At 62.7% G+C, this 27,569-nt stretch overlaps 2 protein-coding genes across 10 annotated transcripts in view; both read left to right on the forward strand.

The window, feature by feature from the left end:
- Nucleotides 1-10,333, forward strand: part of ATP2B2 (ATPase plasma membrane Ca2+ transporting 2) — a 135,373-nt gene extending 125,040 nt beyond the window's left edge. For 4 of the 8 annotated variants that reach the window (XM_051831903.3, XM_051831898.3, XM_051831904.3 and 1 more), the window contains 2 exons: nucleotides 574-753; nucleotides 7,243-10,333. In XM_051831903.3, the coding sequence (XP_051687863.1) occupies nucleotides 574-753; nucleotides 7,243-7,554 (492 nt within the window). In that variant the 3' untranslated portion in view covers nucleotides 7,555-10,333. Of the gene's footprint in view, nucleotides 1-573; nucleotides 754-2,627; nucleotides 2,800-5,090; nucleotides 5,146-7,242 lie in introns of all 8 variants that reach the window. The other 4 variants (XM_051831900.3, XM_070050008.2, XM_070050010.2 and 1 more) reach the window with 2 other exon arrangements.
- Nucleotides 10,334-13,279: 2,946 nt separating this feature from the next.
- SEC13 (SEC13 homolog, nuclear pore and COPII component) lies at nucleotides 13,280-25,798 on the forward strand. 2 transcript variants are annotated; one of them, XM_070051113.2, is made up of 9 exons: nucleotides 13,280-13,349; nucleotides 16,475-16,519; nucleotides 17,659-17,774; nucleotides 19,428-19,579; nucleotides 19,867-20,000; nucleotides 23,859-23,996; nucleotides 24,097-24,216; nucleotides 24,716-24,862; nucleotides 25,420-25,798. In XM_070051113.2, exons 1-9 carry the CDS (start codon nucleotides 13,347-13,349, stop codon nucleotides 25,531-25,533), a joined length of 969 nt encoding a protein of 322 aa, XP_069907214.1. In that variant the 5' UTR covers nucleotides 13,280-13,346; the 3' UTR covers nucleotides 25,534-25,798. The 2 variants fall into 2 exon arrangements, with proteins under 2 accessions (XP_069907214.1, XP_069907215.1); XM_070051114.2 differs by lacking the exons at nucleotides 13,280-13,349; nucleotides 16,475-16,519; nucleotides 17,659-17,774 and adding an exon at nucleotides 18,272-18,941 and having other exon boundaries at nucleotides 19,025-19,579.
- Nucleotides 25,799-27,569: the final 1,771 nt, after the last annotated feature.

A 27,569-nucleotide genomic window follows, 5' to 3' on the forward strand; every position in this document is an offset into this window, starting at 1 on the left:
TAGAGTGAGGAGCCCAGTGGCAGACGGGAACCAGGAGACACAGAAGAAAGTTTATTTCTGGAAAAGGTCGCACTCTGGAGATCTGACTCAGCGGCCCCGCCCCCTGGGCCTTTGCTTTGTCTGTGGTGGGCCACACTTAAGGAGGCGCTGGGTGTGTGGGGGCAGCGGACTGAGCCCCATGTTGGTGTGTGCAGGGTGCCCCTCGCACCCAGCGACTGGGCTGGCCCTCTAGCTGCCTACAGGACACTCGGGGCCTCCACATCTGCCCCTCGCCAGGCTCCTGCACGGCGGCATGGACGCCACCTTGCCTGGAGCTGTGGAATCCCACAGCCGCACAGCTGGGAGACCCTGGCTGAGAGGGCCCCCGGCCTCCACCAGCACGGCTGGGGGCACCCAGGCCGCACAGGTGCCCCTCCTGGAGGCCTCACTTGTCCCCTCGGGCCTGCGCGCTGGGCTCCGGGCGGGTGGGGGGGAGGCGTGAGCTGTGCCCGCAGCTCCTGCCCCGAGTGGAGGTCAGAGGCCGAGGGCGGGACGCGGACGCGGACGCGGACGCTGACCGCGGGTCCCTTGCAGGTCATCGCCACCATCCCGACCAGCAGGCTCAAGTTCCTGAAGGAGGCGGGCCGGCTCACGCAGAAGGAGGAGATCGCGGAGGAGGAGCTCAACGAGGACGTGGAGATCGACCACGCGGAGCGCGAGCTGCGGCGCGGCCAGATCCTCTGGTTCCGAGGCCTCAACCGGATCCAGACGCAGGTACCGGGGGAGCGGGCCTGGCGCGGCCGGGTGGGCAGCACGCTCACACCACAGAGCCCTCCCACAACCTCACGCACACCCTGGGGAGCCGCCGACCACACAGAGCGGCCTGCCCAAGCAGCCTCAGGGGAGGGCGCACCCGCTCTGGGCTTCCAGGATCCCGCCAGGAAAGCGGGGCTGGGATGGCGCAGAGGAGTGAAGGCTGTGGGCCACACTGGGGGCGCCACCAGCAGGGCAGGGCGAGGTTGGATAGCAGGTGTGGGCCAGGGCGACCCAGGGGTCAGCTGGTGAGTCACCAGCGCCCCCCATGGGTGCACACATCTCCACCACCTCGAGGGGCTTCCAGTACTGACCACAGTCCAGCCAGGGTGAGGAGCAGCCCTGGGGAGCAAAGGTTGGGCATCCCCACGTGCGCACAGACACATGGGAAGTTCAGGACACACATGTTGCATGCTGCATTTGCAGAAATGCACACATGTGCATGCCAGGTACACACAGGAATGCCTGTATGCATGCCAAGTGCCCAGATACACACACACATGTATGCCAAGTACACAGATGCACACATGTATGCCAAGTGCCCAGATACACACACATATATGCCATGTACACAGATACACACATATGCCAAGTACACAAATACACACCAAGTACACAGGAAGGTACACATGTGTGTCAGATATAGAGACACACACGCATGCCACTTGCACACACTCGCATGTACACATCTGCACACCAAAGACATGACACATACTTGTGTGCAAACTACACAGAGACATGCATGCCAAATACACAGGCACACGTATGCATGCCAGCTACACAAACACGTGTACACACGCATGCAAACACATACCAACTAGGCATACACGTTCATGCCAGATACACAGAGACATACGGTACACCAAATGCACACAAACACACATGACCACAGGGCACACAAACAGGCACACACACAGGAAGTATGTGTGTGGTTTCTAGCTAGACACAGAGAGAGCATGGCACATGACACACACATGGCACATGAGGTCTACATATGTGCAGGCAGAGGTCCCGTGCCCTTGCAGGCCCATGGTTTACAGGTGGCATCGTGGCCAGGGGCAGAACGAGATTAGGAAGCCAACACTCTGGGGAGCCGGACCAGGCCCCCACCCTGGGCATGGGTGGCAAACGATGCCCGCCGTGCCTGTCCCCCAGCTGCGGCCAGCACCCTGCCTCCAACCCGTGCAGCCCACAGCAGCTCCCCTGGGCGGCTTCACACCCACGTCGCCTCCCTCACACACACAAACTGACCCCACTGAACTTCCCCGGCCCTGAGCGGTCACTCAGGTCCCAGGCCCGGTGCGGCTGGGGAGCAGGTGTCAGAGCTGGCCCTGCCCGGCGTGGGCCTGGCCGCTCCACACCACCGGGCCCCCAGCCGCCCAGCCTGCCCTGCCCTACTCTCACTGCTCCAAGGGGGAGCGAGGGCTCCCATGGGCCAGCCACGGGTAACCGTGACAAGCAGGTGGCATTGCCCTTCCTCAAGGAGAAGGGACTGGACTCGGTGCCCTGCCCAAGGCTGCCCAGCTGGGAAGCGACAGAGCTGGAGTTGGGGGGCGGGACCTGTTCACCCCAGGTGCCCCCAGCACTTGGGCTCCACACCTGGCCTCCAGGGAGGCTGAGCACCTGCTGCACTGCCTCCGGCGCCCGCCTCGGCCCCACCCCACGGGGCAGGGTCTGTCGGAGCCCTGGAGCGTGTCTGGTATTTTCGTTTGGTTGGAGTGGCTTGTGGTCGTCGCCGTGGCTGCGGCTGTCCCCGTGACGTGGCGCTGTCCGTCGTCGTGCAGCTGTCGTGTGCCCTCCTCTCGCAACCTGTCTCGTTCTCTCCTCCGTTGCAGATTGAAGTAGTCAATACTTTCAAGAGCGGGGCCTCCTTTCAGGGCGCCCTGCGGAGACAGTCCTCCGTCACCAGCCAGAGCCAGGACGTAGCCAGTCTGTCTAGCCCTAGTCGCGTGTCGTTGTCCAATGCTCTTTCCTCTCCGACCAGCCTTCCTCCTGCTGCAGCTGGGCGTGAGTGTGACCCCTTCCTGTCACCACCGCCAGCGCCCGGGCGGGCGAGCGGGCAGGGGCTGGGATGCAGGCGGAGCGGGGGGTAGGGGCGGGCAGGAGGGTCCCAGTTGGCCAGGAGATTGGAGCCAGTCTCAGGGGGGCAGTCACTCGGCAGGCCAGGGTCAGCCGGGGCCAGGGGGTCGTCAGGGTCAAGCCTGAGAGAGACGCTCCTCATTGGTGATCCGATGGAGGCCACAGGGGGAGCGGCGCAGCCGTGAGGGCAGGGTCAGAGTCCTGCCGTCACACCCAGGCGGAGGTTCCCTGGGAGCCCAAGGGCAAAAGTCCCTTGGGTCATGGTCAGTCACAGAGGGGACATACCAGCTGAGCCAAAGGGTCACCATAGGTCAGAGGTCACAGTCAGAGGCCCTGCCCCCAGCAGTCAAGACCCCGCCCAGCGTCCCTCCCTCCACATCGGTGTCCATGCCCCACAGGGCAGTGCCAGGGACACAGGCTGGAGCTCTGACCCCATCCTGGCCAGCGCCAGCAGGCCGGGGCGCTTGGTCTGACCTCGGATGAGCAGCCCTCTTCAGCTGCTCCGCCCGCCGGCCGCTCATCTCACTACCCCCCTGCTGGCCTGGGCACGCCTTCTGTCTCTGGCAGCTCCTCCTTCTGGGGGTCCCTCCCTGGCTCAGGCTCCCCAGCCTGATCGCCCTCCGCTCCCCTGCTGGCCCCTGAGCTTGGCGGGGGCTCTCCCTTGCAAGGCCACTAGGAGCCTGTGGGCGGCCTGCGCTGGTGCCCCTGCCCCTCGTGTGGCCGGAAGAAGACAAGACAGATGGGGTCAGGCGTTTGTCCACAAGCGCCAGAAGCCAGGGGAGCGGCAGGGTGCGGGCCAGCTTTCCGTGAGAAGCCGCTGTGGCCTCGTGTCCTTGCCGGGGGCCTCACCTGGCTGGCCTTGCTGCTCCTCCCTCCCCGGCAGCACCTGAGCTCCGCCCTTGCTCCTGCCCGGTGCCCCAGCGTGAGCACCCTTTCCGTTGCTCCTGCCACTACCGTGGCCCTGGCCGGGCCTGGCTGCCCAGGGGGAGCTGTGCCGCCACACCCCGTGGCCTCACTCCCACCGTCTCCATTGAGACACGTGCAGTGGGGCCGCTGCCCGGTACTGGGTCACTCTCCAGAGAGGCCCCTGAGGCCAGCGCTCACTTCTGGCCAGTGTCCATATTCCAGGGTGACCCCAGGCACAGGCTGGGGTCCCCGCAGAGCTTTGACGGAGCTGCAGCCCGCCTGGACCTTGCCTACAACCTCCCTGAGGACCCAGGGGGCTTGGTCAGCCAGGCCTCAGGCCTCTCCCAGAGTCCCCAGGGTCTGCCTTCAGTTCCAGCATTGCCTGCGGAGCCGGGGCTCCCTCCTACCCGTGGGCACGGCCTCCCAGATCCTGGCCATGTGCCCCCCCCACCAGTTCCCACCCTCTCAGTACATTGTTTCAACAGCGTCACCGCCTCTGCTCCCCAAGCAGCTGGGGATGCTGGGACCACCAGGCCGAGTCCCTTCTGCCCACGAGAGGTCTGAAGCGGGGGCCAGGGTGCCCCACCCCTCCCACTTCCCAGGCAGAGGAGAGGGGCCGGCGCAGGCCCAAACCCCTGGGCCTGGGTGCCCCAGGAAAGTCAAGCCACTGTCCCCTGGGTCACGATGGGCCTCAGAGGCCCGGGTCAGCGCAGTGAGTGCTGGGAGCTGACCTGCTCGCTCCAGCTCAGACCAGATGCCCCTCCTGCAGCCACACCCTCACAGGTGCCTTTCCTGCCTTGCTCAGACAGGACGATGCCCCCCTTACACTGCACGCTTGAGCCCCACCCCAACCCCTCCACCCGTGCCAGGGAGACACCCACCTGGCCCAGACCCCCTGGTGTTCCCCGCTGCCGCTCAGAGCCATGGAGGTGGGGCTTCCACTCGGGAACCAGGGCGCCCAGGGAGCAGTTTCTGTGCTGTGGGGCACTGTCTGGGGCCACCAGGGAGCCAGGGCTTTGACCCTGGGCCCCTCACGGGCCTCGATCACGGGAGGCTCCCAGGTCATTGGAGAAAGTCCTGCTCCTCCTAAGCCAAGAGCCGCCAAAGAGGCCCCTCCTGCCCCCACACCCGCAGCGCACCCCTGGTTCTGAGGGCAGCTAGGGCTGGGACAGAGGGGAGACGGAGAGACAGCTGGGCCTCTCGTTAGCTTTGGCGACTCGTTTAGTGCAGCCGGGGTCAGCGAGTGAGTGGCTCGCACTGGGGGGGCCCGGGCCGCTCCGCTGTCTGAATGTCGCGTCTGTTTGTTTCCCCAGAGGGCTAGAGAACCCTGGACACAGAGTTCAGCAAGAGAGAGTGAAATTAAAAGAGGTTGTGAGTCTTTACTCTTGAGCCTGACATGAATGTGAATCAGTCCCAGACTTGGCTTCCCTGAAGCCGGGTAAACATTCGAGTATGTCGCGAGCCCTCTCAAAGCTCCACGACTTTGCCGAGGACACCAAAACGGGCCCCTCCCTGCCCCGGCCCCGCCCCCCGAGCCCCAGCCGTAGGGTAGGCAGGTGGGGGGGAGGACCCTTTCCTTCCCGCGTATTTTCCATTTCAGCCGCAGAGAGAACGGAAGTGGAGACTTGAGATGGCCGTGGCGGGGTCTCCCGCAAAGTCTCGTCCCCACAGTCTTGTCCCGAGCAGCTCATTCTCTGTTGTCTCCATGCCAGGGGGAGGTGGGGGGGGGGGCTCATCTCATTGTGTGTCATCCCCCCGACCCTGCCGCGTTGTCAGTCACAGGGCCCGGCCTCCCTCCCTCCCGCCCCACACGTGTCCCAGCCGGCACTGCGCTGTCCTACAGCCTCAGGATGCAGTGAGCACTCGGCTGGGCCCCTGCCATGACGAGGGTTACTCCCGTCTCCCAGATGGAACGACCCAGGCATCGCCATTTCCCATAACGGCCCAGTGTTAGCAGCCTCCACGGGGTCACAAAGAGGGATGCCAGCACTAATGTGCAGGGCGGCGGCTGGCTGGTCCTGGCACCTGTGGCCTCATTCGAAGCAGGGTCCCAGCGGGCGGGGATCCAGGAGGAAGAGGAGGGACAGAGGACAGGGGGAGTTGGCAGGAATGGGGAGGCGCCGGCTGACGGTAGCCAGCTGCCCTTGCTGGAAGGTGGGGTAGGGGGAAGGGTTAGGCTCTAGGCTGACAGTCATGACATGCAGGTCACCCACCATGGTCATGTCGCCCCTCACCCTCAGCGCCCACAAGAAGCTGCCTGGGCTTAGCTGGGACTCCAGGGGCCACGCCCTCCGCAGTCCTCGGGGACATGGGTGCCACCTTGCTTCTTCCACCTCTCGCTGGGAAGAGGGCAACAGGTGCCTTTGCCATGAGTGCCTGCAGATGACAGGGACACCTGTGCACCTGGGAGGCAGGACGGGGCACGGCCAGACAGGTGGTGCGGCTCCGCGGGGCTCCTGCCGCCGAGCCCAGGGCTGCCCCACCAGCCTCCAGGCTCCATGACCAGCCCCCGTCTGTTCTCGGGGGACAGGTGGGTCACCTTGGGACACGGAAGGCGGAAGGGCTTGCCCGGCTGTGGCTCACTTCCAGAAACACCCCACCCACCCCTCAAACCTCCCCGCCCCGGGCTGGGTCCGGCCATCTCATTCCGATTCCGGCCTCGCTTTCTGGTCTTGTGCTTTCAAAGCACAAAGCAAGCAAGCAAGCAGACGCCCCCAGGAAAGCAGGGTCCAGCAGAGCGAGCTCCCTGACTGGCCAGGGCTTTGAGTCGATACTCGAGTGTTTACCCCCAAATGCATGAAGGAAAGAAACGTGGGTACCAGCGGCCTCCGTTCACATCGCCCAGGCTTCCGGGTGTCGCCGTGTGTCCGCGTGCGTGTCCGTGTGTGCGTGTGCGTGTGCGTGCCGTGTGGTCCCCGCCTGGCATGCTCCGCCCTCTGTCCTGCGCTTGCTGGCTGCCTGTGCCCTGCGCTGGCTTGGGTTTGCCTTGCCGCCTTCGGTTTGATGTCCCCCCGGTGGGCCCTCGTGTGTCCTCTCTCATTCCCGGCTCACCCAGCCATCGCCCCTTCCTGTGCTACATAACCGGGTCCATGTCGTGTGGTTTCTCAGCTGCGTGTGGTTTGTTTTGTTTGTTTGTTTGTTTGTTTGTTTTTAATTAATTTTCTCAAATAGCCTCTCCTTTTCCTCCCACCCGGCCCACTGCCCCCTCTGCATGGTCGAAACTCTGCCTGGGCATCAACAAGGCTCAGTCTCTCCCTAGGTCCTGGTGCCTCCACCCCGAGCGGACGGCGCGCCCTCCAGTGGCTGTCCCCCACGGTCCCCTCCCGACGGAAACCAGCCCATGGACGCCATGGCCTGAGCCCCCTCCGCTTCCCCACTGCCCCTCCCCCGCCCGCCTGCCCGAGCCCCCCCTCCCCAGCACCCCCTCCAGGCCCTGGGCCGCTCACGCCTGCGCTTGCCTTGCAGATCCGCGTCGTGAAGGCGTTCCGTAGCTCTCTCTATGAAGGTTTGGAAAAGCCCGAGTCTCGGACCTCCATCCATAACTTCATGGCTCATCCCGAGTTCCGGATCGAAGACGCCCAGCCCCACATCCCCCTCATCGACGACACCGACCTGGAAGAAGACGCCGCGCCCAAGCAGAACTCCAGCCCGCCGTGCTCGCTCAACAAGAACAACAGCGCCATCGACAGCGGGATCAACCTGACGACCGACACGAGCAAATCAGCTACCTCTTCAAGTCCAGGGAGCCCCATCCACAGCCTGGAGACGTCGCTTTAGCTGAGGCCCCGCCCGCGCGAGCAGGAAACCAGACCGGGAGAGAAAACGCGTTCCCGCCCACAGCCCCCGCGGCTGCCATGCTGTCCGAACTCGGCTCCACTCTGAGGCCGGGGCAGGGTCTGCACGGGGCCTCGCATGAATGTACCGGACACTCGGGATCCTCCCCTGGCTTGGTGGGGGTGGGGGGCCGGGGCCAGGGTTCTTTTCCGTTTGTTTCTTAGGCGGGAACTGCGAACAGACTTTTTGGTTTTTTGATTTTTTTTTTTCTTCTGAGACTCTTGACCCAGCCCGCTGGCCTGTGAGATTTTTGAAATGCTTGCGCCGCATGGTCTCAGTTATAGAGATTAATTTAATAACTTTTTCAGATCACAGAGCTTAGCTCTCCTGGTAGATTCTGCACCAATGGAACCGAAGAACTTCATAGACACTCACGGGGTCGTATCCATTCCTTTGTATCTATATCAACGTATACACTGCCCAGAGACCGTATACGTCCATATAGATGGGTAGATATATATATATATATAATATATATACATGGATATATAAAGTTTTTTTTGCCGGCATGTTGCCTTGTTTCAGCTTAAATTGCTCTATATTTTAACTTATTTATGTCCTAAAAGGAGAATGTAATTTGTTTACAAGCCTGTAGATAGCGTCTCTGGCTGTTTGTACGGTTTGAGAACGCCGGGGGCCCAGAGCTTGTCGGAGCGGCCCAGCCCCGAAGACACCTGCCCCGGCTTGCATCCTCCGTGTGCTAACGAAAGCCATGCTCTGGGTTTTTTTGTTTGTTTGTTTGTTTTTGTTTCTGTGTGTGTGTGTGCCTGCCATTTCCGTTCAATGATGTCACGACTGCGGGAGGTGCAGGCAGAAGCCGCGTGCTGCCGCTGAGAGGCCGCCCTGGAGCGGAGGAGAGAAGCCGGCCTTGGGTTTGCATGGCTGGCGCCCGGTGGCCGGCAGAGATGTTTCTCTCGGTTCACGGGGTGAAGGCGCCCTCGGGCGCCGTCCTTGCAGAGACCCAGGGAGCACGGAGCCGGCCGTGCGGTCCCGGTGGCTTCCTTTGGTCACGTGGAGGCTGCTTTCCTTCGACACGGCAGCGTGCGAGCCGTCGGCCCGGCGGCCGAGGACGGGGCTGGCTCGCGGCTTTTTTCCTCTGCACCGTGTAGATCCGAATGAACCTGCTGGCGTGTACATCGAGATGCATCCGTGTGATTTTTAAACCGAACTGTCTTCCTGTAGTCGACGATACATACTGTAGCCTTGCAGCGGCCGGCCTCGCTTTCCCAGAAAGCCATCGCGCAGCCCTGCCGCCCGCAGGTGGGGGAGGAGGCTCCCTCCCGCAGACCGCGCGCTCGCCGCCCCGCGTGTCCGCCTCTTACCTGCTGCGCACTTTGTGGGTCTCAGCTTTTTTCATAAGAGAACTTTTGTAAGGAATACAAAGTTTGCTTCGGGACTTTTCAGCATTTACGGTCTTTTTTCCATGAACTTGTACAGTGCAAAAAGACATTTTGAATACCGCCATGCTTCCAGGGCAACTGGCCCCTTGCCCACCGCCGCCCCGCGCCCGCCCGGACCCCCCCTCTCCAGGCCCAGAGAACTTTTCCACCCACAAGCTGAGAGCCACTCGGGAACAGAGCCATAGTCCGCTGGAGGGCCTGCGTGTGGACGGCCGCGGAAAGCCGAGGGTTCGGGTCCCGAGACGTGTGCGGCACGAGGCCCTCCAGGGCGCGGGGCGCGGCGTCCGGATGTCCGCCGGGCTCCCTGGATCCCGGCACCAACACCACCAAAGCCAGCCCGCCACGCCCCTCGGAGGCCGGCGAGACCCGTGCGCCGCGGAACCGCTGTGATTTCTGTGGCGTTTCCTTCTTCACGGCGGCGCATCTCCCCCTTCCTGGTCTGCTCCGTGTCCGTAACAGCAGGACGTCGTGCGTGCCCCACGCTCCCTGCTCACCCGGAGCCAGGACACAAGGCAAGCAGGAGAGGTCCGAGCTCTGAGGATGGGGGCGGCCGAAGCCACCGAGGATGCCAGCATGCGTGTTGGTCTCTCCGCACACACGCACCCTTCACACTCACCCCTGCACACAGACACACACTCCCCTCACGCTCACCCCTGCACACACATGCACCACTCATGCTCACCCCTGCACACACATGTACCACTCACGCTCACCCATGCACACACATGCACACACCTGCACCCCTCACGCTCACCCCTGCACACACCTGCACACTCCCCTTACACACACCTGCACACACACGCACCCTTCACGCTCACACATGCACACACTCCCCTCACACTCACCCCTACACACACTCCCCTCACACTCACCCCTGCACATGCTCACACCTGCGCGCACACACGCACACACACTCCCCAGTCACCCCTGCACACACACACTCCCCTCATGCTCACACCTGCACACACACGCACCCCTCACACACCTGCACACACACAGGCACCCTTCACACTCACCCCTGCACACACACACACTTCCCTCTTGCACACACCTGCACCACTCACACTCACCCCTGCACACACACACTCCCCTCACGCTCACCCTGCGCAGACACGCACACACTGGAAATGGTTGGTGTGTCCTAACTCACCGTCGTCCATACAGCTTGCACTCGGCATCCTTATATCTAGCAGCATGGGGTACGCCTGGCAGTTCGCCCCATTAGGGGGTAGATAATTTATGACATTCATCTGTTTTTATGAATTTTTTTATCTAGACAATAATTGTAAATAAAGAACTCGCCGTCTCTGTTCATTTACTACTATGCACGCTTCCGCTTTCACTTGCCCTCGCTTCAGACTCGGCCAGTGTGGTTGGTTCTGAGCCGGCCCGGCTGAAACCAAGGCCGAAGGCGCCAACCAGGCCCCGGTAGATACGCAGCCCGCAGCGTGTGCACCTTCTCCATCCTGCTCTTCCTGCCCCTGGACCAGGGCTCCAGAAAGCGGCCGACTCAGCTCTGAGCTCTCCCCCAACAGACCAGGGAAGAGAAGGGTGGCGACCCCCAGTGCAGGCGAGCCGCCCGCCTTTGGATGGGCGGGGCGGGGCTCGGAGGAGCTCCTTCCTGCCACGCAAGCTCGGCTTTCGGGCTCCCATCAACCCCTCACCATGGCCCCTTGGCCGCCCCCAACCCTGTCCCAACCAGTGCAGGGCTGACCCGAGACCAGTTGCTGGCCTCGTCCCGGGCACCTGTCCCACATCCTGGCATCTTCCATGGACTCGTTCTGTCTGGGACTTCTCTGTCCCATTCCCTGACACCAGCCTCCCAGGTTTAATTAGTCGCTTTTAAACGAACGGCGAGTCCCCTCCACTCCGCTTTTATAAAATTGCCTGGTTTCTCCCACATCTCTTCTTCCCAGTATACCGTGGTCCTCCGCCCTCCGCCCCCGCTGCCAGCCCTGTCGCCCTCTGCGACACGTCCTCCTGCCACTAATTACTGTGCAGTGTGACCTGGCAGAGGGACAGAGGAAGCCTGGTGCTCCTCCCACTGTTTCACCGGCCTGGGAGTCGTCACCAGCCCCCACCCAGTCTCAGCCTGGAAACCCAGGGCAGCCTCCATCAGCCCTGGTCCAGTGAGAAATAGGGCCCCTCCCCCACAGACCTGGCGCCCTGGGGGTTGTGGCAGGGGGTGCTCCGGCTCCTCTCAGCCTCTCCAGGAGGCGCCCGGCTCCCTCTTCCCCAGCCGGCTTTCGGGTGTTTTGTGTTGTGTTGTTCTCTTTGGGTTTCACGGCCTTCTCAGCACCCTCACTCCCATCTTCTCCCCACCGCCATCCGAAATCCCACCACGAGACAATCTCCGGTACGGGGAGGGGGGTGTTGAAGGTTTGGGGCCTTGCAGAGCCAGGGCCACGGCCAGGAAGTGCTCTCCCTAATTCCAAACCGCGCCCTCCTGGTGTTCAGAGACGGAGACGCTGGTGGGGGCGAAGCCTCCTCTCGTCCTGCAGTGCGGTGCTCCCCTCCCGGGCGTGCCTCCGGCCTTGCCACACTTGCTAACTCTGGTGTGCACGGACTTGACAGCGGAGTGGCGAGGGCGCAGCGGGGGGGCTCTGGGGCCGGCGGGGCTGGGGAGAGACTGTGCTCTTACTGTACACTCTGTTTCTATGTATCTCTGGCTGTGCCCTTTGTAACCACTGGGATTTGTCTGCCTTTTCTACACTAAGCAATAGCAATAAACGCACGCGCGGAGGCGCAGACTCGCGCACAGCCCACGCCTCTTTCCGCCCCACCCCACCCCGCCCTGCAGGTTGGGAGTCCACCTGGCACTTTGGCCTGCCTGCCTCCCCGCCCCACGTCACACCTTTGAACACCCACCTCTGGGGGCTTAACCGGCCTTGAGGCCTGGCTGAGCTTCTCAGAGAGGAAGACTGGGGGGAGGAAGGAGGAGAAAGAGGAGGAGACTTGGGGGCAGTGGGGCTGGGAGGGGGAAGCCCAGCTGGAGGGGACAGAATGGCCTGCTTTGGGGTCTGGGACTGAGCAGAGGGAGATGCCACTGTGGGTGGCATCCCCTGCCCGGGAGGGGGCCCATCCAACCCCAGACCCGGTTCCACAGCCAAGGTTCCTTTGACCCCAACGTCAACTTTCAGAGGGGATTTTACGGGTTGGGCGTCCCCACTCCGAAAACCCAAGATCAGAAACGCTCCAGGGCCCAAAACATTTCCGGTGCCACCGCGATGCCACCGCGGAAAATGCCACACCGTGAAACTGACGCAGAGAATTAATAAAACTGCTCTATAAAATGACCCCCAGGTTACGGGCTCACCCTTGGGTCCCGTCTGCAAAGCACCCTTATATGTGTGCAAATATTCCAAAATCCAGACACACTTCTGGCCCCAGCACTGCAGACAAGGGGTGTGCAAGAGGTGTCACGGGTCCCACTTATGGGCGAGCAGCGCAGACGGTGGCCGGGGGAAGCCAGGAGTGCGCACAGCACCCAGGCCGGCCCCCCGCTGTCTCCGAGCCGGCCTCGCCATGCTAAACCACCCCACCGAGCCCTTCCATCCCACCGGCAGGTGTTCTGGCTGCCAAGGTGCAGGTCTGTTGCCTGTGCCACCCTACCTATGGGCACCAAGAAATTCCTTTAGTTCCAGTTAGGCCCCGTGTCCCCCTTTGCCACAAAGTCAGGCTCAGAGAGAGGCAACTCGACCTGATGGCCAGGGCAGGCCGGGGGGGTGGGGGACAGCTGCAGGTGCACAGACAGGGCTGACCCCTTAAAGAACGGGAGACCCCACAGGTCCTCCGGGTCTGTTTCCTGCTCCAGCCTGGGTACAACCACAAGCCGGGGGCGGGGAGGGGGGCTGCCCGAGGTTGCCCGGGTCAAGGCATTGCGGGAGCCCCCCACCACCATGTCCAGCTGGGGCTCTCACAGAGGACACGGAGGCACTGCGACCCTCCCGAGGGTCGGCTACGCCCGATGGACGCCCGGGGCCCCAGGGGGTCAGGAAGGGGCAGTGGGGAGTCTCTGCAGTCACCTGGCTTCATGCAAGGTGGGCCGGAGGAGTGACCAGTGAGCATCACCCCGTCGGCCACCTCACGGCAGCCAGAGTCCGCCCTCCCTCGCGATCGCCACGGCTATCAGAGCCACGCCCCCCAGGGGCGGGGCCCCGGGAGAGGGCGATACGGAATGCCCGGAACCTTCGTGCGGGGCGAGCGTGTTGCTGCCCGGAAGCAGCGGAGCCCGGCCCGGCGCGGCGCCTTCACCCGGCGCCGGAAGTGAGCTGCTGGAGGCGCCGCCGGGAGCTGCCACGTCCGAGGCCCGGGTCCGCCGCAGCCGCCGCAGCCATGGTGAGTCTGGGGGCCGCGTTCGGGCCGGTGTCGCGGCCGTCTTGGGTTCCTGGACTCGGCCCGCGTGCTGGGGCTGCTCAGCTCCTCGGCACCGCTTCGAGCCGCGGGGACCCCGGGCCTGGGCCCCGCGGGCCCTCGGGAGGGGCGGCGCGGGACCTCCTGGAACTCTGCGGGCCGCGCCTCGCTGCTGCCCTCGGCTCCCCGCAGCCGCTGGAAACCAAAGCCGAAACAGCACAGGCGCCAGCGTGTGCCGGGCCCGTGGTTCCGGGCGTGTCGGCGGTCAGCCTGCCCTGCCGGGCCGGTGCGCGAGCTGCGGTTTGTGGGGACGCTGGAGGTGAGCCACCGGCCGCCAGTCCGCGCAGGTGCACGCGGAGTGGGCCTCCGGGGTGGTGGGCGCTTCGCGAATCCACTGCGAGAGTGGCCTGGACGTGGGCCGTGCACCGCTGCTTTCCTGGGGGCATCAGCCGGGAGCGGGATGGGCAGTGGAGCAGCCGGGACTCGAACCGGCGCGCATGTGGGACGCCCACGCCGCGGGCCCCTAGTGAAGGGGCTGGGTGCTGAGTTACCCTGAGTAGCGTCGGGAACTCGTAGTGACGTTCAGCTGTGGGCGGCTCCAGGTGTCGGGGTCGCCGCTAAAGCACCCACGGTTGGCGCGCTGGCGGTCTCTGGTGCTTTGCTAACCTAGGATGCGGCTACCTCTCGGGACTCCCTCCTCCGCTCACCCGGCGGCCGTGGTGGGTGCTGGGGAGGTGAGGAAGGGGCGCTCCCTGCCGGACCTGCAGCCAGCTCTGGCCTCCGCGGCGTTCTCGGTGGCGTCTGCGGTTCCTGGGTTTGCCAGCGTCCACCCACGCGGCCCCTGGAGCCTCTCAGTGCCCCGGTGACCGCCCCGCGGGGCCCACGCTGGGAGCCCAGGGTGGGCGGAGGGACCCGGCGGGCTCCGCATGGCCCCCGTTCTACTGCCCTGCTGCCGCCCTGCTCGCGGCTTCGTTCCACGCCTCCGGGGGCTTGTGCGTTCTTTTCCTCAGCTTCGTAGACAGATAAAAAGCCGGGAAACAACTTGCAAAGAGGCAGAAACTTTTATTAGTAAAGAAACTTTGATTGACAAGCGACCAAGCGAGCGCCTGGTCCCACAGGAGAGCAGGCGGAGCCCGCGAGCCCACCGGGCTTGCAGGAAGTGTCCGGGTTGCCGGCTGTTCCTGGGTCATTCTGGGGGGCGCCGGTGGACGGGGGTTTCACATCGGCTTGGGGCTCGTGTCTCCTTAGGGGCTCGGCCCCCTCCTCTGCTAGCTCTGGGTGAGAGACTGCAGCGAACTCGACGCTTGGTTTAGAGCCACGAAGTCACACAAGATAGCGGGGTCCCCTGGAGCCGGTCTGTCTCCCCTGGGGCACAGCCCCTTCCCTGCCAGCTCTGGGTGAGACTGCACCCACCCTGGGGTGTGGTTTAAGGCCGCGCGGAAGCTGTCAGTGGGGAGATGCCGGTCGGTCGGCAGGCAGGCTTTGCAGCCACAGCGGGCAGCCTGCTTGGGATGGACGGCCTACCTATGCCCGAGGGCCCCCATGCCCCTGGCCCAGGGCACGGCCTCAGACTTCATGCCTGAGCTCTCGGGCTGAGCAAGCCAAGAAACCCTCCCTAGCCAGCACGTCCTCCTCGGTCCCCTCTGCTGTGCAGGAGTTTGAGGGAAGAGCGGTTGGGCCAAGGAAGCGCCCCCTGCCCGTTAGTGTGCACTGTTCACTCCCCACGCGGTTGCCCCTGCCTTCTGTTGACAAAGCGCTGTGCTTGGGGATTTTCGGGATTCAAGAGGGCAGGTGACAGGCGGGCGCTGTGGCATAGCCGGAAGAGCCACCACCTGTGGTGCCAGCATCCCATTTGGGCACTGGTTCAAGTCCCAGCTGCTCCACTTTTTTTATTTTTGAGATTTATTTATTTTACTTGAAAGTCACAGTTACACAGAGAGAGGAGCGGCAGAGAGAGAGAGAGAGAGGTCTTCCATCTGCTGGTTCACTCCCCAGATGGCTGCAACGGCTGGAGCTGCTCGGATTAGAAACCAGGAGCCTCTTCTGGGTCTCCCATGTGGGTGCAGGGGCCCAAGCACTTGGGCCATCTTCTGCTACCCCAGGCCATAGCAGAGAGCTGGATCGGAAGCAGAGTAGCCTGGTCTCAAACCCGCACCCATATGGGACGCCGGCACCGCAGGCAGCGGCTTCACCCGCTATGCCACAGCGCCGGCCCCAGCTGCTCCACTTCCAATCCAGCTCTCTGCTGTGGCCTGGGAAAGCAGTGGAGGATGGCCCAGGTCCTTGGGCCCCTGCACCTGTGTTGGAAAACCAGGAGGAAGCTCCTGGCTCCTGGCTTCGGATGGGCCCAGTTCTTGCCATGGTGGTCAGTTAGGGAGTGAACCAGCAGATGGAAGACCTCTCTCTCTTTCTCTGCCTCTCCTCTCTCTGTGTAGCTCTGATTTTCAAATAAATAAATAAAGCTTTAAAAAAAAAAAAAAGTGCAGATGACTCAGACCGTGGCTCCAGGGGGCTCCCCGTCTGGTGGGGTGCGGACCATGGTGCTGAGGGTGCAGCATGCGCCAGCCAGCTGGGCATCTGAAATTGCAGCTGGACCTCAGGACAGGTAGGAGGGGGACGGCCATGGCAGAGGTGGCCCAGCCCTCCCGGCTCTGCAGCCCTGGAGGCCGCAAGTGGCAGGCGAGGGAGCGGCCGCAGAGAAGCCCGGATGAAGTGCGCAGTCTGCAGGGTCAGCGCTTTGTTCATCAGCAACTGCGGGGCGCCCCGTGCTCTGTCACCCAGGAGGGCAGCGGTGGCTGGGCGGCCCCCAGCCCCGAGCCCCGTCCGGCCCCGTCCGTGCTCTGAGACCCCTCCCCAGCCTGCTCTCTCCCCGTGCCACCCGGCCAGTCCCTCCTCAGCGGCTGAGCCCCGCCGGCTCCTGCGCACCCGGAAGCCCCCGCGGGAAGAGCTGACTGCCGTGTCAGGGTGACTTTTGTGCACGTTTCTCAAGGGCAAGGCCGCTCGTGTTGGCTCAAAGAAGGTCGTTGGAGCGATTGTCCTGGGCGAGGGGCGCAGACGCGGCGAGGGGCGCGGTGACGGCTGGGTAATGGACTGCCTGTCTTTGGTCGTAGGTGTCCGTCATCAACACCGTGGACACCTCGCACGAGGACATGATTGTGAGTACTCGCCGGCGGCCGCGGGCCCGTTTCTGTGAGAGGAAGCGCTTGAGTTCTTCGTCGCCCTCCCCGATGGGTGGTTCAGCGGCGGTGGCTGGTCCGCCTCCCGGCAGTGCCCTGTGAGCTGGCAGGGCCCTGGTCGTGCGGGCTCCCCTTTTCTGGGGACCGATGGTAGCTTCAGGCCCTCGGTCCTCCGGCTGCCGCTGGTCTCCCCTCTGTCTTCCTCCTGCCACTGCAGCCTGGCCCCACTGGCAAAGGCGGAGCCCGAGAGGACTGCTGTGGGACAGCAGAGCAGACAGGAGTCCTCATGCAGGGCGTGGCCCGAGGCAGGGCGCAGGAGAAGGCCCGGGGCTAAAGTCCACAGCAGGAGGAATACTCTGGCCCCGCCGTGCGGCAGCCTGGGAGCGAGACCTGGTCCCTGGGTCCCTGGGCCACGGACAGCGTCTCCTGCCTGCGTTGCTGCCCTCACGGCCTGTCACCTGCCGCCGCTTTGGGTTGCTCAGGTCGCCTGAACTCCCTCAGGAGTGGTTCAGCTGTCGGCCACATGGTACCAGGGGCGGGGGTCTGAGGCTCCCTAGGCAGCGGCTTAGCTAGCAGGCCTCCATTTCTTCGGGGGGAGACCGCCGCTGTGCCCCGCTTGCACGGTGTGGTCTGAGGAGCAGGTGAGCAGAGCGGCAGTGAGGAACTTGCTCGCTGTGCGCCAGGCCCGTGCTAAGCGCTCGTCATCCAGCGGCTCCTTGAGCCTTCCCAGTGGCCTCTGCAGCAGGTGCCACTCGCGGTGCCGCAGATGAACTCAGAACCGTGGGCGGGGCCAGGCCTGGATCTGGGTGGTTTGTGGGCATCCGAGGGTGGTGCCAGTGTCTGAGTAACTGGCCCGCTCCTTGGGAAAAGGACAAGCGTGAGGGAACCCAGGGACAAAGACCCGTGCGGGACCCAGGGCCCAGATGGAGGAAGGAGCCCAAAGGGTCTGTGAGCCCAGCTGGCTGCGGCCTCGCAGAGCAGTGAGGAGGCCGCCTTGCCGGCTTCCCGCCTGAGGTGCCGGTCCCAAGTGGGTAGACCGTGATCCACGCTAGCCCCGCCCCTGTGTGCGCACTGCCCCGCCCCCGCAGGCCCCCAGAATTCCCCGTCTCCCTTTGCAGCACGACGCACAGATGGACTACTACGGCACCCGCCTGGCCACCTGCTCCTCCGACAGGTCCGTCAAGATCTTCGATGTGCGCAACGGAGGGCAGATCCTCGTCGCTGACCTCAGAGGGTGAGTGCCCAGGGGGCGGGCGCCGCCAGGGCACAGGCAGGGGAGGAAGTGAAAGCCCGGGTTCCAGGCACCCCGAAGTGTGCTCAGCAGTGAGGACGCCCGGCTGCCCCCAGCACACAACAGGTGGGCCAGGCAGCGGCTCTGCGGGGCTCTTCTCAGGAAAACCCGGGGCTGGCGAGGTGTGACCTCTCAGCCCTGGTGTGCCCCCTCAGGTGGGCCCCGCCTTCAGGGGCCACTGCCCTGCCTTGACAGGTGGAAGCTGTACTGCTGTGTGCAGGCGTAGCCAGGGCGACTGACGTGTCACTCGGGAGCGGCACTGCAGGGGCCGTGCAGGCGGCAGCGTTGGGATGGCCGTGGCTCTGCCTGTCGGCCTGCGCAGGGGTCCAGGGCCGTTCACACGCACCACGTCACTCCTCTCGGAAGCCTTGGCCCATGTTTGTGGTTGTCCCCCCCCCCACCCAGGGTGCTGCCTTGCACAGCACTGCAGGTTTCGGGAGTTTGTTTTTTTTTTAAGGTTATTTATTTGAAAGTCAAAATTGCACAGGCAGAGAGACAGAGAGAGAGACCTTCCATCCGCTGGTTCACTCCCCAGCTGGCCCGCAAGGGCTGGAGATGGGCCAGGCAGAAGCCAGCAGCCAGGAGCTTCTCCTGGTCTCCCTGTGAGAGTGCAGGGGCCCAAGCACTTGGGCCGTCCTCCACTGCCCTCCCAGGTACCATACCAGGGAGCTGGGTCAGAAGCGGAGCAGCCTGGCCTTGAACCAGTGCCCACGTGGGACGCCAGCGTTGCAGGCAGCAGCTTAACCCGCTGCGCCACAGTGCCGGCTCCCACATGAGTTTCTTATGCTCTGAGAATGTTAGGCGCTAGACGGTGACAAACTTCACACCCCCGTCCTTGACTGCCTCGGTCAGCGCTGCGTGGGACGGGAGTGAGCCGTCGTCCCCGGAGGGGAGCGCTGCTGGCTCGTGGTCAGTGGTTTTCCTTCTGCTCGTCCTCTCGGCTCTGTCCCTGAGCGAGCACGGACACTGAACCCCCAGCCTAGCTGTGAGGGAGCCTTCCGGACGCCTGCGTTCCAGGTAGAGGTAAAGCCACAGAGCGCCTGTGACCCTGGCCTGAGTCAGAGCCAGCAGGGGGCGTGACAGCAGGTGAAGGCCGTCGCGAACACCCAGGTAGACAGTGCCGCCTCGGCAAGGTGACGGGGAAGGCGGGCGAATGGTGGCTCCGCCTTGCGGTGCCCGTCGCGAACACCCAGGTGGACAGTGCCGCCTCGGCAAGGTGACGGGGAAGGCGGGCGAATGGTGGCTCCGCCTTGCGGTGCCCCTGAGCCCCAGGCGCACCTGCTGGGGGATTGACGCCCGTGCCGCAGTCAGCGGAGCTGCCCTGGCTGCAGATCTGGTGCAGGTGAGATCCCTGCCTGGCCGGCCACGGACACTTCCAGAGTCCTCACTCCGCGCAGGGCCGCGTGGCCTCGGGGTCCTGCCGTCCACAGGGCATCCCGAGGGCAGTGACGCTCCACGGCTCTCGCGTGGAAGTGCTCAGGCAGCCGTCGGCTCTCCCTGCCCAGGAAGTCACTCATCTCCGCCCAAGGAGACGCCCGGCCGGGGCACCTGGGTCGTTGACCACATGGCAGCAGCCTCTGTCCCCTCCCCTTGCAGGCACGAGGGTCCTGTGTGGCAGGTGGCCTGGGCCCACCCCATGTATGGCAACATCCTGGCATCTTGCTCCTACGACCGGAAAGTCATCATCTGGAAGGAGGAGGGCGGCACCTGGGAGAAGACCCACGAGCACTCGGGCCACGACTCCTCAGGTGACCGAGGGGGGGACCCTGGCCCCGGTTGAGGGCCGCTCAGGTCCCAGGAAGGACGGGCCACGACTCCTCAGGTGACCGAGGGGGTGGTGGGGGCGACCCTGGCCGCGGCTGGGGGCCGCTCACGTCCCTGCGCTGTGGTAGGGGAGGCTGGAGTTAGCGGTGACTGGTAGGTGTTTCCTGCACTTGGTTTCGTAAATGACTGAGACCGAGCATGTGGGAAACGGGAGTCTGGTCTGGTCGGCCGCTCAGCTGTGCGCTCACCGTGCCCCTCCCCCTCCCCACAGTGAACTCAGTGTGCTGGGCCCCGCACGACTACGGCCTCATCCTGGCTTGCGGGAGCTCGGACGGGGCCATCTCGCTGCTGACCTACACCGGGGAAGGCCAGTGGGAGGTGAAGAAGATCAACAACGCCCACACCGTGAGTCCAGTGGCCTGCCAGGGTGGGGGCCCGGCCGGCTGGCAGACAGTGGAACTGGTTTTGTGGTTGCGTGTTAACTTTTTCAGAATCAAGTTACACGTTACGTGCCATAGAATTGCCCCTCGGAGGGAGAGGCGTTCACAGTGTGCGGTGTTCGCGAAGCTGGACAGTGGGCACCCTGATTTCTAGAGCCGCTTTATCAGCCCCAAAGGAAACCCTGCTGGCAGGCGCCCTCCACCCCAGCCCGGGGCAGCGCTCGTCTGCCCGTGCTGGACCCTTCGGGTCCCGGGCCTGGCTTCTCCCTCATGCCGTGGGCTCACGGTTGAGCCAGGTCGCAGCTGATGGGCGCTGTCTGTTTGGCGTGCGGACGTTTGCTTGTGTGTGGCGAGTGGCGGTGCTGTGGAGGTTGGTGTGCGCATTGCCTTCTGGGGAATGCAGCCGGGCGCGCGGCTGCACAGTCGTAGGGAACACCGTGTTCAGCTGGGTGAGAGGCTGCCGGTGATGACGCTGTTGTACTTTCCCACCAGTGCTGGGGGACGGTTGTCTCCTGACTGTAGCCACCCACCACTGTCCTGGTGGGGCGAAGCGCTCGCTCCGGTGGTTTGATCTGCATTTCCCGGGTGGCTGGTGCTGTCAGGTGGCTCTCTGGTGCTCACTGGCCATTTGTGTGCGGCCTGTGGGCCGCTGTCTGGGAGGGTGCAGCCGTGCAGGGCCACGGGGAGGCCTAGAGGGGCCGGGGTCACCCCAGAGAAGGAACCTGCTGGGTGTGAGATCGGAACTGCACAGGAGGGGACCTCAGAAAGGAAAGACGGAGGCCCACGTGGGAGGGGCGGGTTGGCCACCCTGTGTTTCAGCACTGTCAGCTAGAAACGGCACACAGGTACTTAGGGCAGAGTTACATGCAGTTAGAACATGCAGAGGAGCAGCCCCGCTCCCTGCGTCGGAGCCTGGGTTCCTGCCAGCCCCTCTGCACACCCGGGGAGGCGCAGGCGATGGCTCAGTGGTCAGCTCCTGGCTGTGCCTGATGCGCTGCAGCTGATGTGTGCGTCGGGGAGCAGACCAGCAGGGGGCGACGCTTCTGCCTTTCAGACAGTGAGCGAGTCCACGGGTGCCAGGTGTGGACTGCAGGTCAGGGGAACTCCGGAGAGCAGGCGGTCTGGGTGCGGGACCCTCCACGGGGGAGTCTCGGGCACCTGAGGTTCCCGAGCAAGCACTGCTGTTGCAGCAGACAGCTGGACGGCACCGAGCCACAGGCCTGTCGGTCAGGTGGCGCTCTCCTGGGAGCAGTCACCTGTCCTGGGGAGGTGTCACGGTGATGTCCAGTGGCAGCTGTTCCTGGAATACCCACCACCCTGGGGTTTTTAGGTTTTTGTTTTGTCGATTGGTTGATTTGAAAGCAGAATGACAGAGAAGCCATCTTGTGCCTCACTCCCCAAATGCTCACAAGAGCAGGACTGGGCCAGGTTGAACCCAGGAGCCTGAACCTTCATCCAGGTCACCCCTGTCGGTGCCGGGGGCCTAAGCACTTGGGCGATCTGCTGCTGCTCTCCCAGGCCATCAGCAGGGAGCTCGGCTGGAAGTGGAGCAGCTGGGACTCGAACCGGTGCGCATATGGGATGCCAGCACTGCAGGCAGCGGCTTTACCTGCTACGCCACAGCGCCGGCCCCCAGAGGTGTTTTAAAATGAACTGTGCAGTAGAAAGAACACAAACTGTTAACAGTGTTTAAGAACTCGGGGAAGGACTGATGGGGCCAGAGGCAGAGAGTGACTCGCAGGCTCTCATAAAAGCCACCTCCTGTGATGCCGGCCTCCCGTGTAGGCTCAGGTTCGTGTCCCAGCTCCCTGCTAAGGGCCTGGGAAAAGCAGCGGAGGACGGCCGCAGTGCTTGGGCCCCTGCATCCACGTGGGTGACCCAGAAGCAGCTTCTGGCTCTGTGCTAGCTGTTGCAACCACCTGGGGAGTGAGCTAGTGGATGAAAGATCTGGCTGTCTCTGCTTCTCTCTGTGTAACTCTGATTTTCAAAATAGATCTAAGAGTTTTTTAAAATGTTTATTTATTTGAAAGAGTTACACAGAGAAAGGAGGAGGGGCAGAGAGAGAGGTCTTCCATCCACTGGCTCACTCCCCAGATGACAGCAACAGCCAGAGCTAAGCTGATCCGAATCCAGGAGCCAGGAGCTTCTTCTGGGTCTCCCACGTGGGTGCAGGGGCCCAAGGACCTTCCCAGGTCATAGCAGGGAGCTGGTTCGGAAGTGGAGCAGCCAGCACCCATGTGGGATGCCAGCACTGCAGGCGGCAGCTTTTACCAGCTTCGCCCAGTTTCTCCTCCAAGGCAGCATCCTGCTCATGTGTCCTTGGAGACAGCAGCTGATGCAGGCCCTGCCACCCACGTGGGAGTGGGCTGGAGTTCTGGGCTCCTGGCTTCAGCCTGGTCCAGCCGCCTCTATTGCTGGCATTTGGAGATTGAAGACCTCGCCTGCTGCCTTTCAGGTAGATGAAAATCACAACTTTTTTCTTCTAGTGTGGGGTAGGACAGGGAGAGTTAAAGCTTTTGCATGTAAGAAAAGTTGTAGTGTGCTTGGTGATAGTATCCTGCAATAGAAGAAAATTTAGATGGCAGTGAGCTTCCTGGCACCTGGACGATAGCCTTGAAGTGGGGAGGGGCCGGCGCTGTGGCGCAGCAGGTTAACACCCTGGCCTGAAGCGCAGCATCCCATATGGGCACCAGTTCAAGACCCAGCTGCGCCACTTCCGATCCCGCTCTCTGCTGTGGCCTGGGAAAGCAGTAGAAAATGGCCAAGGGCCTGGGCCCCTGCACCCGCGTGGGAGACGTGGAAGAAGCTCCTGGAAGGGAGACCTCTCTCTCTCTTTGCCTCTCCTTCTCTCCGTAACTCTAACTTTTAAATAAATCTTTTTTTAAAAAAAGAAGTGGGGAAAGCCACACCAAATGTGTGTTTGGAAGAGGCTCACACTGCCAAGGCAGACATGGAAAAGACATGTTCTGTTCTGTTTTTGTTCTTAAGACTTACTTATTTGAAAGGGAGAGTTAGAGAGGCAGAGAGTGAGATTGCACTGGTTCTCTCCCCCAGATGGCTGCAGCAACCAGGGCTGGGCCAGGCCGAAGGCAGGAGTTTCCTCTGGCTCTCCCACGCGGGTACAGGGCCCCAGGACTTGAGCCGTCTTCTGCTGCTTTTTCCAGGCTATCAGAAGGGAGCTGGATCAGAAATGGTACAGCCAGGACACGAACCAGCACCCACTAGGGTGCTGGCATTGCACTTGGTAGCTCTAGCTGCTACACCGCAACACAGGCCCCTTATTACACTTTTAAAGATTTGTATGTTTGAAATGCAGAGGGAGAGATCGAGCTCCCATCCCCTAGTTCACGCTCCAAATGTCCCAACACCCAGCAGCCGGGAACTCTACCTGGGTCTCCCACGTGGGTGGCAGGGGTACTTGGGAGCTGGCTGGGACGCGGAGCAGCCGCGGCCTGAAACCACTCTGCAGTGTGGGATGCCGGCATGGCAAGCTGCGGCTTAACCCACTGTGCCACAGGGCCTGGGGCTGCGTGATGGCCGTGACGAGGACAGGGACACAGCAGCACGTGCGTCTGCAGTGGTTTGTGCGTGCTTGAGGGTCGTTCATGAGCTGTTTGTTGTGATGTTCAGAATCTTTGGGCCCGTGTGTTCCCTTCCACGTGTTTGACAAATGTCACATTTGGAGAGTTCTTAGTCCCTGCTTTGGGACGCCGGTGGGAGCCGTGCGAGCAGCCAGTCCCTGCTCGCCCCATCGGCCCTGGAACGGGGGAGGCAGGCCGCTGTGGTCCGCAGAAGGGCCCGGCTCATGGTGCCCTCTCCCCAGATCGGCTGCAACGCGGTCAGCTGGGCGCCCGCCGTCGCCCCGGGAAGCCTCATCGACCAGCCCTCGGGGCAGAGGCCCGCCTGCCCCAAGAAGTTCGCGTCTGGAGGCTGCGACAACCTCATCAAGCTGTGGAGGCGAGTGGGGTGTGGGGAGAGCGCCTGGGAAACTGCGGCTTCACTCTGGCCGGGTGTGCTGCAGAGGGCTCACGCCCAGGCCGTCTGCTGTCCCCGCCAGGGAGGAGGAGGACGGCCAGTGGAAGGAGGAGCAGAAGCTGGAGGCACACAGCGACTGGGTCCGCGACGTGGCCTGGGCCCCCTCCATCGGCCTGCCCACCAGCACCATCGCCAGCTGCTCCCAGGTCAGTCCTGCCCCTGGACCGCGGGTGCCTGTGCGCCGCCAACGCCCGGAAGCCCGTTTGGTTTGCTGTTAATGGGTAAGGGTTTTTGTGACTTCATGCTCTGTTTCACAGTATTTTTATTTGAAAGGCAGAGACACAGAATCTTCCATCCACAGGCTCCCTGCCGCGCGTTGGGGCTGAGCCGGGCCAAAGCTGGTGGGCTATCTTCTGATGCTCTCTCAGGCTTTGTAGTAGGGGGCTGGCTCGGAAGTGGTACAGCCAGGACCCAGACCGGTGCACACATAGGATAAGGTCACCGCAGGCCGAGGCGTAACCCGCTGCGCAGCGCCAGTCCTGAGCTGGGTTTTGGCAGCCATAGGGCGCCCAGGGCGACGCTTCCCTCACGGGAGGTGTGTTCCTGGCTGCTGAGGGACAGGGGCTGGGCCAGGAGTTGGTGATGAACACCCAGGGCAGCCGAGAGGCCCCTCAGACCTCCTGACAGCAGCCTGCCTGTGCCTAGGACGGCCGTGTGTTCATCTGGACTTGTGACGATGCCTCCGGCAACACCTGGTCCCCCAGACTGCTGCACAAGTTCAACGACGTCGTGTGGCACGTGAGCTGGTCCATCACCGCCAACATCCTGGCCGTCTCCGGGGGAGACAATAAGGTACAGCCGGCTCTCCCTGTGCCTGCAGCCCCCGAGAGCAAGCCCAGCTGTGGCTGGCAAAGCCACCTCCCGGGCCCTGGGAGGTACGCCCAGGCCCGACCTCCTGCCCACTGGGCTCTGTGTCCTCATGGTGATGTTCACCTAGCTCAGCAAAAAGTATCAAAGAGACAGAACCCATAACCAAGCAAAAAGGTAGAGGGCACTCCCCAAAACAGGCTGCCCCCGGAGCAGGTGGCTGCAGGGTCCTGCCCTTGCCACACTGTGCCTGGCGGAGCACAGTGGTCTCCTAGTTCTAAGTGTACTGAGTCTCAGTCGCACCCCCCTCCCCCACCCACGGGCCGCAGGGCTGGGCAGAAGCTCCTAAGACCTGCGGCACATCTCTGGGGCCTGGTTTCCAGGGAGTGCACCCCGGTTCACACGGCTGGAGCTGCCGCAGGTTTCGTTTTCCTCTGAAAAAGATGGCATCAGTTTCAGAGAGTGGCTCCGTGGAGACGTCTGCCTGCAGCACGTGGGGACCGCATGCTCCCCAGAGCCGTGACCGTGTGCGTACCTTGCAGGTGACCCTGTGGAAGGAGTCGGTCGACGGGCAGTGGGTGTGCATCAGCGACGTCAACAAGGGCCAGGGGTCCGTGACGGCGTCCGCCACAGAGGGCCAGCAGAACGAGCAGTGACAGGACCCGCCGCTCCAGGCCGGCCCCCGGGTCAGCTGCCGCAGCACTGGCAGGAGAGCGTCCTCCCGAGTCAGCTGCAGCCCGCTGGCGTGATCTGATCGGGTCGTGGCCTGCCCTGCGAGAGCACCAGTATGAGGAAGAAACTGCAAGTGACCTTCAGAGCTATTCTTTTACATCCTTTAGGCCATTTTAATGCACCTTTGGTTCAGGCATTATTGGGGGTTTTTTGTTTCCAATGGAACTAAATAAAATCGTATTGCTAATAGTTCTCGCTGCATGACACCCACCCCACCTCCCAAGAGAGCTTGTTGAGGCTGGCCCCTGTGACCAGAGCGTACCTGTACGAATCCCTACAGGAAGGGAGTCCACGGTGGGCAGCAGAACCCATGCCAGGCAGGCCTGGGACAGGAGCGCACACGGGAGGACAGCAGCGATGCCGGCAGCCCCTCTGCCTGCCCGGTCAGGCCACCAACCCCAAGCCTTTCTGCACTCTGAAGATTGAGGCGAGAGAGGCCAAGGAAGGCGCCCCACGCGTGCTGCTCCGTGGGCACAGGCGGCCGGACTCCAGCCAGCCACACGCCCAGAAAGGCTAACAGCAGATCCACGCACGGCCCAGCAACAGGGACCAGAATCCCCAACAGCTCCCCAGAGGACGGAAGAGCACTCGGCGCCCTCGGACGCACAGGGTGAGCACACTCGGGTCTGACAGAGCACAGCCGCAGCATAGGGAGAAGGCAGACGTCAGCGGTGCTGCGGGTCTGGGAGCTGGCGCGGTCGGGCAGCACACGGAATGCCAACGGAGCTGGGGAAGGCAGCACTCTCAGACCCCCAGCGAGGAATCCGTGACATCACTAAAGTCCCACTTGCTGTGGTGTAGCGGGTAAAGCCGCTGCCTGCAGTGCCAGCGTCACACGAGGGCGCCGGTTTGAGTCCTGGCTGCTCCACTTCTGATCCAGCTCCCTGCTAAGGCCTGGGAAAGCAGCGGAAGATGGCCCAACTCCTTGGGCCCCTGCATCCGTGTAAGAGACCCGGAAGAAGCTCCTGGCTTTGGACTGGCACAGCTCCTGCTGTTGTGGTCATTCGGGGACTGAACTCTCTCCCTGCCTGTCACTCTGCCTTTCAAATAAATAAAAAATTTTTTAAGTCCCATTTGCAAGAGCTACCAAAAAAACCCTAGGAATTCATTTAACCAAGGAATTTTTGGCCCCCGATTCAGCCTGGCTGGCCCTACATGTTGTGGGCATTTAGGAGGTGAACCTAAATGGACAGCTCACCCCACCCCAACGCTGTCACTTCATTTGCAATAAACCATAGTTTTTAAAAACTGATTCACAGGATGCACAGATGACCAAAACAACGAAGCTGAAGGCCTCACGGCACCTGATTTGAAGACGACAGAGCTACTGGGGTGCTTCCAAAATTCCATGGGGAAATACAAGCAAAAGGTGTTGTTTTGTTTGCTACAAAAGTGAACTCCATGCAGAGTTACAGAGAAAGATGAGACATCTTCATCTGCCACAATGACCGGGGTGCAGCCAGGCTGGAGCCTGGAACTGCCTCCGGTCTGCCCCATGGGTGCAGGGGTCCCAGGACTTGGGCCATCTGCTGCTGCTTTCCCAGGTGCACTAGCAGGGAGCTGGATCGGAAGTGGAGCAGCTGGGGACTCCAGTGCCCATAAGGGACGCCAGCGTTGCAGAGACTACCTGCCACGCCACAGTGCTGGCCACCCATGCGGCCTTTCATGTGACCTGTTTTCCCTGAACTTTTTGAGGATGCCCAGTAGAGTAACCAAAACGGCATCTGTGCCCTGCAGCTGACAGGTCCCAAAGACAATGGTGACAGGACAGCGGGGGTAAGTGGGCCTCCTTGTGCAGAGCACGTGCCCCTCACAAATAAACAGATCCAGCCCTGAAACTGCCCATCAAAACGGGAGCACCAAGACAGGCAGGGTAAGCACTCATCTGGGTAAGACTGCAGAAGCAAAACCAGACTAAGGACTGTGTCAAACTAAGCCCTGCACAGTAGGGAAACCAAAC

The sequence above is a fragment of the Oryctolagus cuniculus genome, chromosome 10 (genome assembly GCF_051225735.1).
Source record: "Oryctolagus cuniculus isolate XC-2025 breed Fujian yellow rabbit chromosome 10, ASM5122573v1, whole genome shotgun sequence".
NCBI classification, from domain to species: domain Eukaryota; kingdom Metazoa; phylum Chordata; class Mammalia; order Lagomorpha; family Leporidae; genus Oryctolagus; species Oryctolagus cuniculus.

What these genes read in the sequence shown, in the direction of transcription:
- SEC13 (XM_070051113.2), top strand. An exon ending in CCTCGCACGAGGACATGATT is followed by an intron (nt 16,520 to 17,658) that starts GTGAGTACTCGC and finishes CTCCCTTTGCAG; the next exon opens with CACGACGCACAGATGGACTA. An exon ending in CCATCGCCAGCTGCTCCCAG is followed by an intron (nt 24,217 to 24,715) that starts GTCAGTCCTGCC and finishes GCCTGTGCCTAG; the next exon opens with GACGGCCGTGTGTTCATCTG.